A 16671-nucleotide genomic window follows, 5' to 3' on the forward strand; every position below is an offset into this window, starting at 1 on the left:
AAGAATTTCTGCTGACGGAGAGGAGGAAGGAGGTAGATATTTTGGAGGGAGGGTAAGTGTTTTAGAATATATTTGTTTTAAAATAGAAATAATAAAAATAAATAAGAGAAAATTTCAATTTTGAATCAAGTAGAAATTAGTACAGCCTCCACTCATTTGGAATTTTGGATAATTTAACCAGAAATGGGCTGCCATTTTGTTAAGTACAAGAATAGGGACTTCCTAACAAATTAATGACATAAGTAAGATTTTAGGGCTAATATATTTGAGGCAAATATCCCCCCCCCATTCATTCAGCACATAAAAGATATCATTCCACTGTTTTCTGGGACCTCCATTGTTTCTGTTGAGAAGTCAGGTGTTAACTGTGATGAGAAGCCAACTGTCATTTGTTTCATTGTTCTCCTGTGTATAATATTTCATTCTGGCTGCTTTCAAGATTTTCTTTTTTTAATTTTTGGTTTTCGGTTGTTGACAATGCCGTGCATAGGTATGATTTCCTTTGTATTTATCCTGCTTGAATTTTAAGTTTATATCTCTCACTAAATGTAGAAAATTTTAATTATTTTAAAAATAAATGGTTTCTTTTGAAATACTTTTAGATTTACCAAAATGTTGCAAACATAGTATACTTATCACCCAGCTTCCCCTAATGTTAACATCATGCATAATCATGGTATATTTGTTAAACTAAAAAAGTAGCATTGCTATTATCTACAGTTTTTCCATTGACGTCCTTTTTGTTTGTTTGTTTTAGGATCTAATTTAGGATCTTATCTAGGATTTCATGTTGCATTTTATCATCATTTCCCTCAGACTCCTCCATTCTGTGACAGTTTTTCACACTATACTTGCTTTTTGTAGCCTTGACACTTTTGAACAGTGCTGGTCAAGTATTTTTCAGAATGTCTCTCAGTGTGAGTTTGTCTGATGTTTTCTCATGCTCAGATTGAGTTTATGCATTTTGGGAATACTACATAGGTAGGGTGTCTTTCTCATTGCCTCATAGCAGTGGAAAATATCAATATGACTTATAACTGGTGATGTTAAACTTGATCATGTGGTCAAGTTGTGTCTGCCAGATTTCTCTACTGTAAACCTTATGTTTTTCCTTTTCCATTTACTGTTTTTTGGAAGCAAGTCACAAAGTCCAGCCCATACTCAAGGGGAGGGGAATTAAGCTCTACCTTTTGGAAAACATAGCATATACATCTGTTATTCTTTTAGAATTTTTCTGTAAGGAAGATGTCATCCTCTACCCTGCATTTATTTATTTGTGCATTCTTTTTATATATATATGTCAAAGTAGACAAATTTTTTTTTCCGCTTGGATTCTAATCCAGTGCTGTCATTATTTATTTTCCCATTCAAATTGTTCCAACTTTAGCCATTGGAAGCTCTTTCAGGTTGGTTCCTGTGTCCCTGTAAGCTGCCCTCTTTTTTTTTAACTTCCTTATTTTCTGGGCCTATATGATTCTTCAGACTCATATTCTATTTTTCCCTGCCCCAGCCCTAGAATCAGCATTTCTCCAAGCAGGCCTGTTTCCTATTATTGGAAAATGGTGTTTAGAAAGCAAGATCTAGGTGCTGGTTGTGCTTACTGCTTAGTATTTTTTTAAAGTATTTTTTTGCACATTCTCTTTCACCTGTCCTTCTTGGACTCCAGTTACATGTCCCAAAGGTACTTGGGGGACTGTTCATATTTTTATAACATTTTTTGCTCTGTTTTTCAGACTGGATTTCTATATAACTACTTTCAAGTTAATTTATTCTCTTCTGTAATCTCTAATTTGCTATTAAAATCATCCAATAAATTTTTATTTTGAATATAGTATTCTTGAGTTCTAGAATTTCTTTTTCCTTTTCCTAAAAGTAATTTTTATTTCTCTGCTGAGTTTTCCTTTCAGTTCACTTATTACAGCATTCATGTTCTTAATTATAATATGAATAGCTGCTTTAAAATCTTTATCCTTATCCTAATTCTAATATTTGGGCCCATTCAAGTTGGTCTCCACTGATTGCTTTTTCTTTGAATATGGTTCACATTTTTTTTTTGTTTCTTTTATGTATAGTAATTTTGGATTTTATCTTGGATATTGTGATTGATACTTTGCAGAAACTCTGGATTCAGTTATATTCCTCTGAAGAATATTAATGTTTTGTGTTAGCTGGCAGTTAATTTGGCTGAACTTAAACTTCTAACTGCCTTCCCTGCAGTAGGCAGCAATCAAAATCTCAGTTTAGTTTAGTTCATTTAGCCTTAAGGGGGCTGTTTGGTCTGCCCCCCTACACACATGGTTCAGAGGGCAATTAGAGAATTGGGCAGAGTTTATACACAGAATATGGAACTTGTGCTTCGTGAGCATTACTTTTCCTTATGTTTTCCTTCTTTACTTTCCAGCTGCTGAGTTGTTCCTGAACTCTATTCTCTGATTCTATAGCCAGTAAGACTGAATGTTTCAATCTGAGTTTTAGATCCTCTGCCCAGCTAGGGTCTGCCCTCAGGTGAAAAACTAAAACAGGAATCTTAGTGCCATTCCCTTCTTCCAAGTGTCAGCTCTGTATAGTTTTTGTCAGCTTTTTGCTCACTGTCATGTATCTTCAGATTTTTTTTTTTTTTTTTTGGTCCAGAGTTTGTAAGTACTACCAGTGGGAGGATTAGTCTGATATAACCTACCTCATATTACTTTCATTTAAGGGGTGGGAAGGATAATGTTAATTAAATAATCAAACAGGCAAATAATTTAAAACTAAAACTGTGTATTTTGTGCTATTGAGAAATACACAGTGCTATGAGATCTAATAATAGGGGAATTCGACCTCAGTGAGGTCAGGAAAGTTTTCCTTGAGTACATGGTATGGAGAGGTAGAGAATTACTAAAACAGAGAGAATAAAAGAGGAGTCTACATATTTGTTGAATGAATGAATGACATAATCCAACTTTCTCTGCATCTTGGCTTATTTCTTTGCACATATTCTTATCCTGTCAATCTTTAATCATCTCTCTGGGCTTCTGTGATGATGAAAGGGAGTCTATAGGTACAGTGCTTCTAATGTTATCCAATGAAGAGTATCTTGCATGAAAAACTTCTTGAGCCAAAGGAATTTGGGGTATGGACCCTTAAGTGGTATAGTGGAGTGTGTGGGCTTCTGGTTAATATAATCAACTGAATTATAAGGAAATCACCCCTGCCATTTCAATTATTTAGAAATGCTGTATAACAGCACACACACATGCACATATCCATACATACACACACACACACACATGCATGCAAGGTCAAAACCAAGAAAATTATCATAGGTGACCTAAATGGAGAAGGAATGTAGAGTCAGAGTGACTAAGCCTAACCTGAGAGACTCACACAGAGGAATAAGGACAGGCAGTAACAGTTGGGAGATTGGGGCTTTGATCTTTACCAAGGAAGAAGTACCCAGCTATGGATTGAGTACATGTGGAAAACTGAAACTGAATTATCCACATAAAGCCAGAAGCTAAGGGGGGTGATGTGTATGTTTAATGGAGAAGGAAATTCCATTCCACTGTCCCAATAGATAGGCAAAGAAATTTGCTGTCTAGTGAGAGCTATACATCGACAGAATTCCTGAGTCCTCAGTTTAAAGCAGCACACTAAATCTTGAGCAGGCCAAATAAAAATAAATCCACATTTAGACACATTAGGTGAAATTATAGAATATCAAAAGTAAAGAAAAAATATAAAAGCTACCAGGGGAGAAAAAACAGATACGTATCAAGAAATGCGTGCTAATAACAAACTTCTTATCAGCCAAAAGACATGCCTGAATGTAGTAGAGTAATATATTCAATGTGCTAAATGAAAATAATTGTCAATAAAAAGTCTACACTTACTTAAGTGATCGTTCAATTATGAGGATGTAATAAAGACATTTTCAAACTTAAAGTGTTGAAAGCGTTTAGTGCTCATAGACTCCTCCTGAAAGAATTACTAAAGATACACTTAAAAGGAAATTGCGGCAGATTGTATTTTTCAAAAATGGCCATAACAGTATCTACCATCTTGTATATTCTTTTACAATGTAACCTTGCCACTCCCACATCAAAAGGTAGAGTCTGATCCCCTCTTCCTGAAGGTGGCCTATGACCCTTCTCTTGAAACCAGTAGAATGTGGTGGATGTGATAACCATGTTGACTTTTGAGGCTAGGTCAGAAAAGGCCATGCAGTTGAAGGAGTGAAGGACATGCTATCCCCAAATGTGCCAGATTGGTATATTGATTATTTCGAGTTAAAAACATTGCAGGAGTTATAGTTTCAGAAAAGATGAGCTGACTTGTCTCTTCCTGCATGCAGCAAGTGCTAAAGACTCCTCTGGGAGGGTAACCTCTCCATACCAGGGCAGGAAAATAGCCCTTATCGCCAGAGACTTGGAACTGGAGGCTGCAGTGGACCTGAATAAACACACTTAATGGAGTAACTCTTATCTTCCACTAATTTTACACCCTCTATATGTCTCCTAATGACTCCCTTAGAAAATTTATGGCCCCTAGCTAGATTTTCTTTGTCCTGTCACTTCTCAAATTTATTACTCTTTATCTAAAAAGTATAAAAGCATCTTGCTTTTGGCCACTTCTTTGGACCTCACTGTCTTGTGAAGATCCCTGTGTACATACAAAACTAATAAAATTTGTATACTTTTCTCCTATTAATTGGCCTGATGTCCATTTGGTTTCTAGATCCAGCTGAAGAGCCCACTATGAGCTAAAAGTGGGGTTTGGAAGTGATCTCTGGCTCCCCCACACAACTTTCAACTAGTTCTTTGGGATGCTTGCTCTGAGGGCTTCCAGCTGCCATATAAGATGTCTGACTATTCTGAGACCTTAATGTTAAAGAGGCTTTGTATAGCCACTCTGGTCATCAGACCTTCCAGATAAGCCCATCCTCCAACTCAGTACCACTGAGTGACACAGTCAAATTCATAAGATTTAGAAGAAAGGTGGGCATGATGGCTCTTGCCTGTAACCCCAGCACTTTGGGAAGTTGAGGCAGGAGGATTGCTGGAGGCCAGGAGTTCAAGACCAGCCTGAGCAACATAGCAACCCTAACCCTAACCTGAACCCAAACCCTGTCTCTACAAAAAAAGTAAAAAATTAGCTAGGTATGGTGGCATGTACCTGTAGTCCCAGCTACTCAGGAGCCTGAGGCAGGAGGATCGTTTGAGCTCAGGAGTTTGAGGCTACAGTGAGCTATGATTGCGCCATTGCACTCTAGCCTGGGTGACAGAGTGAGACCCCATTTCTTAAAATAAATGATGCAGGAGAATGTTCCAGCTTATTGTTACCCAACTTCCTGACCTACGGAATATAATAAAAGGGTTGCTGTTTGAAGCTACAGTGTTAATTTGTCATGCAGCAACTGGAACAAAATTGAACCCAAAAGGAAGGAATGTTGTAAGGAAGCTGGTGAATATATTTATAAATACAAATAAATATTGATATTTTTAAAAAAGTTGGATGGGGGTTGTTAAAAACAGTGTGATACACAGGTATTAGCAACAGTAATATGGAAGCTGGTGTTGAGTGAGAAGGAGAGAAGATTGCTGATAAAACCTTCCAAGGTCCTTATATTCGCAAAGTTACTAGAGATTGACTAAGTAAGATGTTAAAGAAAAGACATAGATTGTGTAAGTTATGAGATGGTAGAGGGAAAAACAGGAATGCAGAAAATTTCAAAAAGCAGAAAAATAGGCCAAATGCAGTCGCTCATGCCTCTAATCCTAGTACTCTGGAAGGCCAAAGTGGGAGGGTTGCTTGAGGTCAGGAGTTCTAGACTAGCCTGAGCAAGAATGAGACCCCATCTCTACTAAAAATAGAAAAAATGAGCTGGGTGTGGTGGCATAAACCTGTAGTCCCTGCTACTCAGGAGGCTGAGGCCGGAGAATCACTTGACCCCAGGAGTTTGAGGTTGCAGTGAGCTATGATGACACCACTGCACTCTAGCCTGGGCGCCAGAGTGAGACGGTCTCAAACAAAACAAAACAACAACAACAAAAAAAGCAGAAAAGTAAAGCTAAGAAGCAAAGAAAATCATGGTAGATAGAAAACACCAAAATAAGTTGGTTGAGACCAGTGCTATTACAACCGTAGTTGTGATTAATGTAAAGAAATTAATTTCAGTTATTAAAAATAATTATATTTTTAAAAATCCAGCTAAATGTTGTTTTAAAAAGACATCCAAGGCAAGACAACCCGAAGAAGTTATAAATAAAAATAAAGGTATAGAGAGGAGGTACCAGAAAAAAACAAACCAAAAGAAAATAGATGTAACAATATTAATATAAGGCAAAATGGAATTTCTAGGTATTATGCACAGAACAACTTATACATGTGCATCAGGAGATGTGTACAAGGATGTTCATTGCAGAGTTATACATAATAATGAAAATTTTAAAAGAATTTAAATATCTATCAGTAGGGAAATATATGGATGAATTTTAGAATATTCATATGGAGACACTAAACAGCAATTAAACGAGAAAGACTAGATCTATGTGCATCAACATGGCTATTTTTCAAAACCACTGAGTGAAAGAAATAAGCTGCAGAATAACATGTCAATGTGGTATTTCTAAACACAAAACAATACACTTGGACTTCTAAGTTTCCTTCTGAATCTGAAATTATTTTATTGAAATTCACAGTAATATATTATGTTCCTATAACTATTTGCAACTGAGTGTTTGAGGAATTGTGCCCAGAAACAGTGTATTTTAGCAAATAAACTGGCTGTCATTAAGAGCAATCGATGTATCCTAAAGAATGAACACACCTGGAATAGCAGAACGCTGTCATCCTCTGATCAAGTAATCTGTGGAGTTCAATGTTAGTAACCACTCACAGTGTGCTTAATGCTGTAGAATAAGCGCATATATAAAAAATTTCTCCTTTCTCCCCAAGTTGCTTATAAAAAAAAGATGTGGCATAAAGAGGCACAAGTTTATCCTGAGAAGAAAAAATGAGAAGTCTGGAGGAAGATATTTGTTAAGCAATAACTTTCTACTAGACTGTTGAGTGTAGCAAGCCAGAATCCCTGTTCTATAAGTAGATGTTGAAGTCACAGATGCCTTTAGATGTCAATCCCACAGATATTTATTGAGAACCTTCTGTGTACAGGGTACTGTACTTAATATGGTTATGAACACAAGAATGAATCAAGAGTCCCAAGGAGTTTATAGAGCACTGGGGGATTGAGATAACTATAAAATGAGGCAGGGTAAATTAAGGGCCGTGAGAATGATACACCCTGCTCTATAGCTTGCAAGGAGAATGAAACTGTTTTCATTGGAGGGACTGGGAAGGGCGCTGCAGAGGCTGTATCACACATTTATGAATGTGTGATTGAGAGTGGCAGGGCAGTTTCTCCTCTGTGCCATAGCTCTGTTTAGTATTTGATCCCCCCCTGAAGAAAAATATTACTGTACATTAATCCTTTTGAAGCCTTTAATGGTGCTGCTGAGAATCATTTAAACATTTAAAATACACACCACGTAGCACACTTAGTTTAGAGGCAGCATGGTTAGCCACTGGAAAACTAATCATTGGTTTTGATAAAGGGGGCACTTTTATGTGTTATGGCTTATGACAGAAAATGGAAAAATGCTTCAGTGAGACAGGCTGGCATTTTAAATTGGAGCACAATAATAGCCAAAAGTGCTGAAGTCAACGGACTGCTTAGAAATATGGTTTCCATTTGCTGAGAGAGGCCTTGCAAGGTGGCCACATACACGTGTTTGTAACCACAGTCAGTTCAGTTTTGCCCCAAATGTGGGACTGTGACCCTGATTGACATCAGCATCATGTACTTGTAGAGGAAAGAGATTTAGGTCATCCATGAATCCAAGACAAGTAGAAAATAGGCAAATAAGCAACGAGTTATGATAGACTTACATATTACACATAACTTAGGTTGAAAACCATGCAAAGGTGACAGTGCTCTTCTGAATCTTCTGGAGCTGGCTTAAAAATTCTCCCTTTCCCCACCAACCTATTAAAATAAGAATGGATTACCAGTCTGTACAACTTGAAGACAATAAAGAAGGTAGAATGAGATATGTAAGAGAGTCTAAGAGGTGACATTTGATTTATGACTTAGACAATACAAAGGGGATGGCCATGAGATCTGGAGGATGAGAATTCCAAGGAAAAACACCTGCAAGTGGAACACATTCTGTTCCTCACAAACAAAGAGAGAAATGATGACCTTGGGCAAATTGCTTTACTTCCCTGGGCCTCATTGTCTTCATTTGTAAAATTAGAGGGTTGGACTGAGTGAGCCTGAAGGAATTTTTCAGCTGCAAAGTTCAATAAAATAAAGACTAGTTAAAATAGGCAACAGGGCCAGATGTAGTTTTTGTTTGTTTTTAAAGATGACAATCGTAGGGGTGTTTGAAATATTAAGAGTAGATGGAATCACTGAGAGGGAGGAAATGTTGGCATGAGAAAAATGTCAAATGAAACAAAGTTCAAGTAAGTGGTAGGGTGTGGTGTTGGGAGGAATGCTTCTTTCTCACTTCTGATGTTTCCTTCCTTGTGGGGGAACTCAATTAGTGTAACACTCCTGGTCTCTGTGCCTTTACTTCTTCTAAGGGAGGAAGGGTGACTTAGTCTGAGAAATTTGGACAGAAGAGACTAGGTATGCTGTGCTCATCTTCTCCTTTTGGCTTTTGGGGAGCAATCCTGACCACAGAGAGCTCTTCTCCTCTATTCCTCCAGGCCATAAGTGTTACCTGAGGGAGGCCACCTCCTCTTCTGGAAGCTTTTACCTGATCCATCGTTGCCTGTGGGTAAATCTAAATTTGGGATTCAGTTTCCTGATAACTTTGGCTCTCACAGTAAGCTGTGTTTTCCAGTTTAGCCTTCATCAGTGATAATAATGATATTTTGGTCTGCCTTTGCCGTATCTTCATCTTATTTCTCAGTAAATTCAGAATTTGGGTGGGAAAGACGTATACTATTTATTTGGCTCTCAAGATCCCAAAAGTTGGATTCAGGGGAACAAAATAAGCTTTGATAAGAAGTAATATTGTTCTCTCTGAATCAGGTGTAGGGAAAAGTTATGAAGAACTAGAGATACTTTGAGGTGTGATTGAGTTTCCTAGATTCAAAATTATCTCAGTAAAGTAAGGGGCCAGATAATCAGCTGCGAAGGAGTTGGCAGGCATGGAATTAGAAGGTGAAAAGAAAAAAAGTTTTAGAATTGCCTCTATGGAGAGAATACCAAAGAATCCGCTAAAGAAAACCAAAAGATTGCCAGTCAGGGTGGCAAACATTTAAGCATTTAAAATACAGACCACATAGCACATTTGTTTTAGAGGCAGCAGTGGCTAGCTGTGGGAAAACTAACCATTGCTTTTGGTGACAATGGTTTTGATAACAGGCTCTAAAGTAGCCTCATTCTCTGCCCCCCAGGGACAAAAGTAGTGAAAACTGTCCTGTAGAATATAATTTATTCTTAAGTTACACACATTTTCAGAAGTAAGTGAATCTATTAGGGTTGGACAATAAATGGTTGTATCTATATTGTTATAAATGCTAAACTGTTTTTCTTCAAATATGATAGTTGAGACAGCCACTAAATGGACACTTGTCTCAGTCAATTTCGGTTTTCTGTGTGTGTGTGTATTTTCAGGATTTTTTTATTAAACAGGTTTCTAAAAAATGTGTAATCAAAATACTGCATGTTAGCAAGCCCCAATTTATTGAAGGCTATTATTCATTAAATGACAGGGCAGAAAAGAAAATACCATGGCTTATCCCCTGCGCCCATTGACTTTTCTAGGACCAAGGGAAGTACCAGCTTTTCCATAAAGTAATTGCAAACTATTCTTTGCATCCTTGATTTCTCTCTACTTTCATTGCACTTTAAGTATACCACATACAGTTTGGTGGAGGAGGGAGCAAAGAGCAGGGAAGGATTTCAGGAGGTAGGTGCACTTGAACTGGGGCATGGAGGAAGAGTAGGATTTGGCAGGTGGATATAGTAGGTGGGAGCCAGGAGCACTCCGTGTATGGCACATGGCGGAGTCCAAAAGGCAGGGAGACCTGGAGTCAGGTCATCTTCAGGGAGCAGTTTCTTGAGCAGGCCTTTTGGCTAGAGGACTAGGATGCAAGGGAAGTGTTATCTCCACGACTGAAAAAATATCTCAAAACCAGGTTGCACAAGGCTCTGGGAGGCCAAATTTTTTTAAGGTAAGGTGAGATTGTGATGAGGAAATAGCCTGTGGAGAGGTAGAAACTGAAAAGTTAATAGGGCTGATTGTTGGAATGAGATTCTAGAAGGAAAGGGAATAAAAGGGTATAGTAGAAAGGCAGATAAAGTTGGAGGAGAAGTGAGAAGTTAAACAGAATGAAAAGGGAGGACCTAATTTATTTGAAAAATCAAGCAAGTAATGCTGTTTTGTAGTTGATAAAAGAATGCCTCCTAATATTTAGAAATATAAAAATTATTTTAAATGTATCTACTCTGTCAGAGTTTTTATTTCTTTTTCCATGCCATTTCTTTTTCAGTTTTGGTAAAAGAATGAAAAAAGAACAGCATATGCTGAAAGAAATTAGGTACACAACAGGGACTGAAATAATTTCAAATAATTTTTCTTTTAGCCGGATTGCTATTATACAATAAGAATACATTTTGATTCAGAACTTTTATGAAGAACTTGTGCATTTTATTATAACATCTGTTTCTACATTTTAATTTCTCTCCTTCCTTTTATAGGTATTTGCATGCTTTTTTTTCCAAATGAGAAGACCTTTTGTTTGCCACAAGAAGGCTATTATCCAGAATGTTAATGGGTTTTCAACTATTAAGATGTAATGATATACCTTGAGTATTTAACTATAAATTTGAAAAATCTCCATGAACAATCTCAAAGGAATAACTTAGAATGCACTCCTGGTAAATTGGCTCATTTTCCTGTAATTTACTGGAAGTGCTGATATAAGAGCAGTCCTAATGTGAAAAGTACATTAATCCCTGGAGTTACATTGTATGTATTAAATTATTACTCTCAAAGAATAAAATGTATGAGGCCATTTAGCCTTCATTCACACTTGTTACTTAGAATCACAGTAGAGAAACAAATCACTTATCTTTTGATGCACAAAATTAGAAACAATACATTTAATATGTTTTAAAAGAAGAGGCACAGTGATGCTCAGTTACACTTTTGCATAACAATTTCTCTTTTCCAAACGAGGACTGTTCTAGTTAGGAGCATGATTCTTCTGGCTTTGTGGAGGCCCATTTCATTCCATTGGTAATTGAAATATTTTTAGAAACTCATAATGCAGCTTTCTTTCATGTCAGTCAAAAAGATTAGTCTGCCTTCTAGCCATGAGCATCTACCCCATTGGGGTGTTATTTAAGGATGGTAGTCAACTTGCAGGAGTAGCAGTTGCAGGAGCATTTAGGTCTTATTTAGAATTTTGTCTAATTGTGTTTTTCTTCTTTGCCAGGGTACTGAAAGTTATGGAAACATAATTTGTGACATCAGTTGTTTTTTTGGTGAGCAGGCATTTATGATTCTGGAAGGTTAAGGCAGATAGGAAGCCCCATTTGAGATTTTAACAAAGCTCTCAAACAACAAACTATACGATGGACATTAAGCTGGACCCTTCCAGAGATGACCTGCCTCTCATGGCCAACACCAGCCACATACTTGTGAAGCACTATGTACTGGATTTACATGTGGATTTTGAAAGTCGAGTCATTGAGGGGACCATAGTGCTTTTCTTTGAGGGTGGAAACCGACTCAAGAAAGGAAGTAGCTCCACCGAGGAAGCCTGCCAATTGGAATCAAATGAAGCCTGCAAATTTAGGATGCCTGAACCCTGCCATATTCCTGTGACAAATGCAAGGACCTTCTCATCTAAAATGGAATATAATGATTTTGCAATCTCTAGTAAAGGTGAAAAAGATACTTCTGATAAAGATGGTAACCATGACAACCTGGAACAGGCTTCTGGGATTTCTAGCTCAAAGTACTGCTGTGACACAGGGAATCATGGGAGTGAGGATTTTTTGCTAGTGTTGGACTGCTGTGATTTATCTGTGCTAAAAGTCGAGGAGGTGGATGTTGCTGCTGTGCCAGGTATTGAAAAATTTACAAGGTCTCCCAAGCTCACAGTTGCTTCTGAGGAGCTCAGGAATCAGATTGTACATGAACTTGTGACTCTGCCTGCAGATCGTTGGAGGGAGCAGTTAGACTACTATGCTCGCTGCAGCCAGGCTCCTGGCTATGGGGAACTCTTCTTTGACACTGACACTTGGAGCTTACAGATCAGGAAGACAGGGGCTCAGACAGCTACTGACTTTCCTCATGCTATCAGGATATGGTACAAAACCAAACCCGAGGGGCAATCAGTTACATGGACTTCAGACCAGTGTGGCAGGTAGGTTATCTGAGCGCTCCGCAGTCCCATGCCTATTAATCTTGTACACTGCAAGGATGGTCTCAGACAAGGGACCAACTCTGCAGAGATGCTCCTCTTTATTCTGTGATATTATCTAAGTAGCCTCAAATCCTTAGATCCATGGTGAAGCAAGTAAATTCCCAGGCATGCTGAACCCTTAATAGGATTACTTCCCTTAAGTCAGGATGAAAAGATTACTTCATTAAGCCCCTTTATTTCTGAGTTAGGAGATTGAAAGACACGCTTAATGATGAAACCCTGAGCCTAGCTCTACATTGAGATCTCTGCTAGTGACTTCTAGTTTTGTAGATGCGAGTGATGTGTCTCTGAGTGAATATTTTCTCAAAGTTCCTTCATAGTTCCCCTGAGAGAGTAGAGTGCTGCAAAGTTGGGTTGATGAAAAGCCTGGCAAAGTGCTTTCAAATAGAGCCAGCTCTGCTTTGTGACTTTCTTACTGTACCTGTCTCCTGGCGTCTATGCCTCCCTGGACTTTGTCAATTGTTGTATAAGGTGAACCCCCAAAGCATTGAAAGATCTGTTGTGAGGGGTGTAACAGTCAGTCCTGCTGAGACTACATACTCGCTTCTGTGGCTGTGATCTTGATATTTGGTACCAAGAAGACCCTTGGTTTTTAGTTCGAGAAGAAGGAATTGATGAGGCATCATTTTCTAGGGGATACTTTTAGGCAGCCATCTGTCCTTTTCTTACTGCCCTTCCTCTAACAGTTGTTCAGATATTTTAAAATTTGAGAATTTTAAAATCAAACCTTATTGATTCCTCATTATTTTACCTATTTCTTTCTGCTAACATACTGTGAATCAATATGGTAATTATTGCAGAGCTTGGATGGAGGAATGTTGATCTCTGTCAGCTGGGTATGAGAGCCTTTTTTGTAGCGTTGGATTCCCTTTATTGAAGCAGTGGTCTTTGGCAATTGCTTACATCACTTCCTCAACACCCCCGCCCCAGTAAAACCTTTTAGATTTTTTTTTTTTCAAAGCATTACTTTGACTTTGAGCTCTAATTATCCCATTCCTTGCCTCTAATCTTACCTCCTGCTCTGGTCTCCCACCCTGCTCAGAATGAGTTCACTTCCTGTCTTACTTCTGCAAGAGTGTGAGGGGAAATTGCAGGGTTGGTGCAAACTTACATCAGTAAAAAGCATAGTGATTTATTTGTAGAATAACTTATTAGATGTTCTTTGGAGATCATGAGGGAAAGAAACAGGTGTTCTTATTGTATCTTCACATTTTTTGAAATTATTAAAGATAGGAGTTTCAATAAAATTTAACAATATACTGGTGAATATTTAACTGGGAAATTGTAGTTTTTATACTCCAGATATTTCATTTTTGAACTAGAATAATGGGGAAAAAGAAACTATTGACATTATTTGGAAGAAATATTAATAGCTTCAAACATGACTTTCTCCTAAGTGCTCACTATAAAGAAAGAGATTAGACTTATGAATTGAATTATATGCAAAAGTGTTGAGTAAGAATGAGTTATGGATAAATGCTCATATCTATAAAGAAACTAAAGAGGTCATTGGGCACATTTTGCTCCTTCAAAGGGTGAATTTACTCTCGATATCTCCTTTTCTGATAATTCAGTAAAATGCATGATCACAGCAGCAGTTTAAACTGTTTCCTTGGAAGTTTGTGATTATATGTTAGTATGTTAATGTCATTTATGCAATCTTACAAGGATAAGAAATGTTATTTTTAAAAAGGAATCCTAGAAATATGTTTTTTCTCTCTTTTTTCTTATTTGGGGGAGGCGGTAATTTTATTATAGTCAAGATAATCTTCCACAAATGGCCCCTGAATCTCTCTAAAGTCTCCCATGTGCTTAAGAACAAACGTAAGTATGTACTGGCAATTATTTGGGTACTTTAAAGACTTTAAAATGACTAAGGATCCCAGGTTGCTAGACAGAAATAATTCCTTAGTGATATGAGTGAATAATAATTATCAGGATCACAATACTTTATGAATATAATTGTGTGAAAATAGAAAATTTTACAATTATGTGAAAAACATAATTAGGTAGAGCTTATTCCACCAGGGCATAGAGTCTACATTTATTAAAACTAAAACAGTTACTAAATATTTAACCTCGAATGGCAGAATATTACCAGTGTAACTACCATAAATTTATCAGTCCTGGTGAGAAACCTTTTATTTCCATTTTATAGGTAAGAAAATTGAATAAAGTAACTGGAAACTCCTGGAAAAATCCGTATCTGAAGTGTGAAAAGGAGAGACTTTTCTTACTTTTGATCTTGGCTATGTCACTTACTGTATGCAAAGTTTTCAAGTATATTTGAAAGATAAATTTATTATATTAGCTTTCAGTAAATTTCTACTTTTAAACAAGAGAATAGACAGAAACTTTTAAAAAAATCTCTAAATTGGTAACTGTGCTTTCAAGTTCCATCAGTGGCTTCTCCCCTTCCCACCCTCACCTATCCCGGCTGAGAATAAAACTTAAATCACTTTGTTTGATAATAAGTAAAGAATCATTTAGGAGGTTGCATGATCCCAGGATAGAATGAAAAATGTGACACAACAGGCTAACTATATCATAAATATATGAAACACCCTCATCAAAGGGGGTAGGAGGAAAGTCCTAAGTAACTTTGGGAATGAGTACACTCTGTAAAACTAAAGGCAAAAGGAACTATACATAAATACTATAGTTTAGTTGATAAAGTTGTTTCCTAAGGGGGTACAGTTAACAATTCTGGTACCACACTGTACATGTGTTCTGAAGTTGAGCAGTTAAGTAATTGGATGGCAGATGGTAGAAGCCAGGTTTCTCACTTTTGAAGTGGGAGGTTACAGGTAAGTGAGGGGAAGAGGCTAGAATGGTCCATGCAGTAGTGGATTAGAGTTGGAGGTATCACAGTGAATTCATGTTTAGCTTAATGTAGCTAGGGATGGTTGCATATAGAAATAATTATAGAGAGGTGTGTTTCCATGGGTTAATATACACACATGTATATCTTTGCTTGTCAGCTGAGAGGGTCTAGCAGTGAACATATCTAGCCCAGATCATGATTTCTAATATCATTCTCCAATAAAAGGAAACAGGGCTTCTTGGAGAATGGCTAGAACTGGGGCAGAAAATATACAAGATGAGCATGGAGCATGTAGCGTCATAAAGTAAGGAAGCAGTCCAGCAGCATCACAACACAAAGGGACGAGGAGCCATCTGAAAGAGCTAATGGCCAAAGCTGAGCAACAATATATATAAAGTACTTTTGGATGATAATCCAAAGTATAAAATAAATAGCCATGAGTCCAAGCTGACATAAATAAATGATTGAATAAATAAACATGGGGAAGTGTAGACAATTCTACCATGCAGAAGAATTCCAATTAAGTTATGTACATATTCCGTCCTCAGGGAGGTGGAACATAACTCCTCACTCCTTAAGTGTGGATCACACGTAGTGACTCCCTTCCAAAGAGCACAGTGTGGAAGGGGGTTGGGGGAAGTAACTTCACATTGGAGAAACCTGACAGTACTACCGCAGCAAGATGATCAAGGTCAACATCAACAGTGATAAGTCACAGTGATAGTATGTACCCTTGGTATGATGTGATGAAAATGGCATCTTCCTCCCAAAAGCCCTTAACGCTAATCTAATCATAAAAAACACCAGATTTATCCCAATTGAGGGACATTTGACACAACACCTGATCAGTACTCCTTAAAACTGTGAAGTCAGCGTGAACAAGCAAAGCCTAAGAAACTGTCACAGTCAAGAGGAGCCTAAAGAGATGTGGTATTCTGAAACGGAAAAAGGACATTCAACAAAAACTAAGGAAATCTGAATAAAGTCTGTATGTTAGTTAGTAATAATGTGTCAGTATTGAGTCACTAATTGTGACCGATAGAACATACTAACGTAAAATGCCAGTAATAGGGAAAATTGGGTATAGGGTATGTGGCAACTCTGTGTATTATCATTGTGGTTTTTAAAATAAGTATAAAGCTCTTCTAAAATAAAAAGTATATTTAAAAAGACTTCAAGTTTGGAAAGAGATCCTTATCTTTCTACCTTGAAATTCCCCTTTGCTAAGTTATCCTCCCACTTTTACCAAGTGGCAATGTTCTCTAGAGAAGAAAATATATTTGAAGCTATAAAAGAGTACTTCTTCTAAATGATTGTGAATAATGTCTTCCTTCTTATCGTTCTAGTTCTAAAATGAA

The 16671-nt window shown here is 37.4% G+C and overlaps 1 protein-coding gene across 5 annotated transcripts in view; it reads left to right on the forward strand.

Moving 5' to 3' along the window:
- Positions 1-11632: 11632 nt before the first annotated feature.
- Positions 11633-16671, forward strand: part of AOPEP (aminopeptidase O (putative)) — a 306549-nt gene continuing 301510 nt past the window's right edge. For all 5 annotated transcript variants that reach the window (XM_069476298.1, XM_069476299.1, XM_069476301.1 and 2 more), the window contains exon 1: positions 11633-12429. In XM_069476298.1, the coding sequence (XP_069332399.1) occupies positions 11633-12429 (797 nt within the window). The remainder of the gene's footprint in view (positions 12430-16671) is intronic.

This window comes from Eulemur rufifrons, chromosome 7 (assembly GCF_041146395.1).
Source record: "Eulemur rufifrons isolate Redbay chromosome 7, OSU_ERuf_1, whole genome shotgun sequence".
Taxonomy (NCBI): Eukaryota; Metazoa; Chordata; class Mammalia; order Primates; family Lemuridae; genus Eulemur; species Eulemur rufifrons.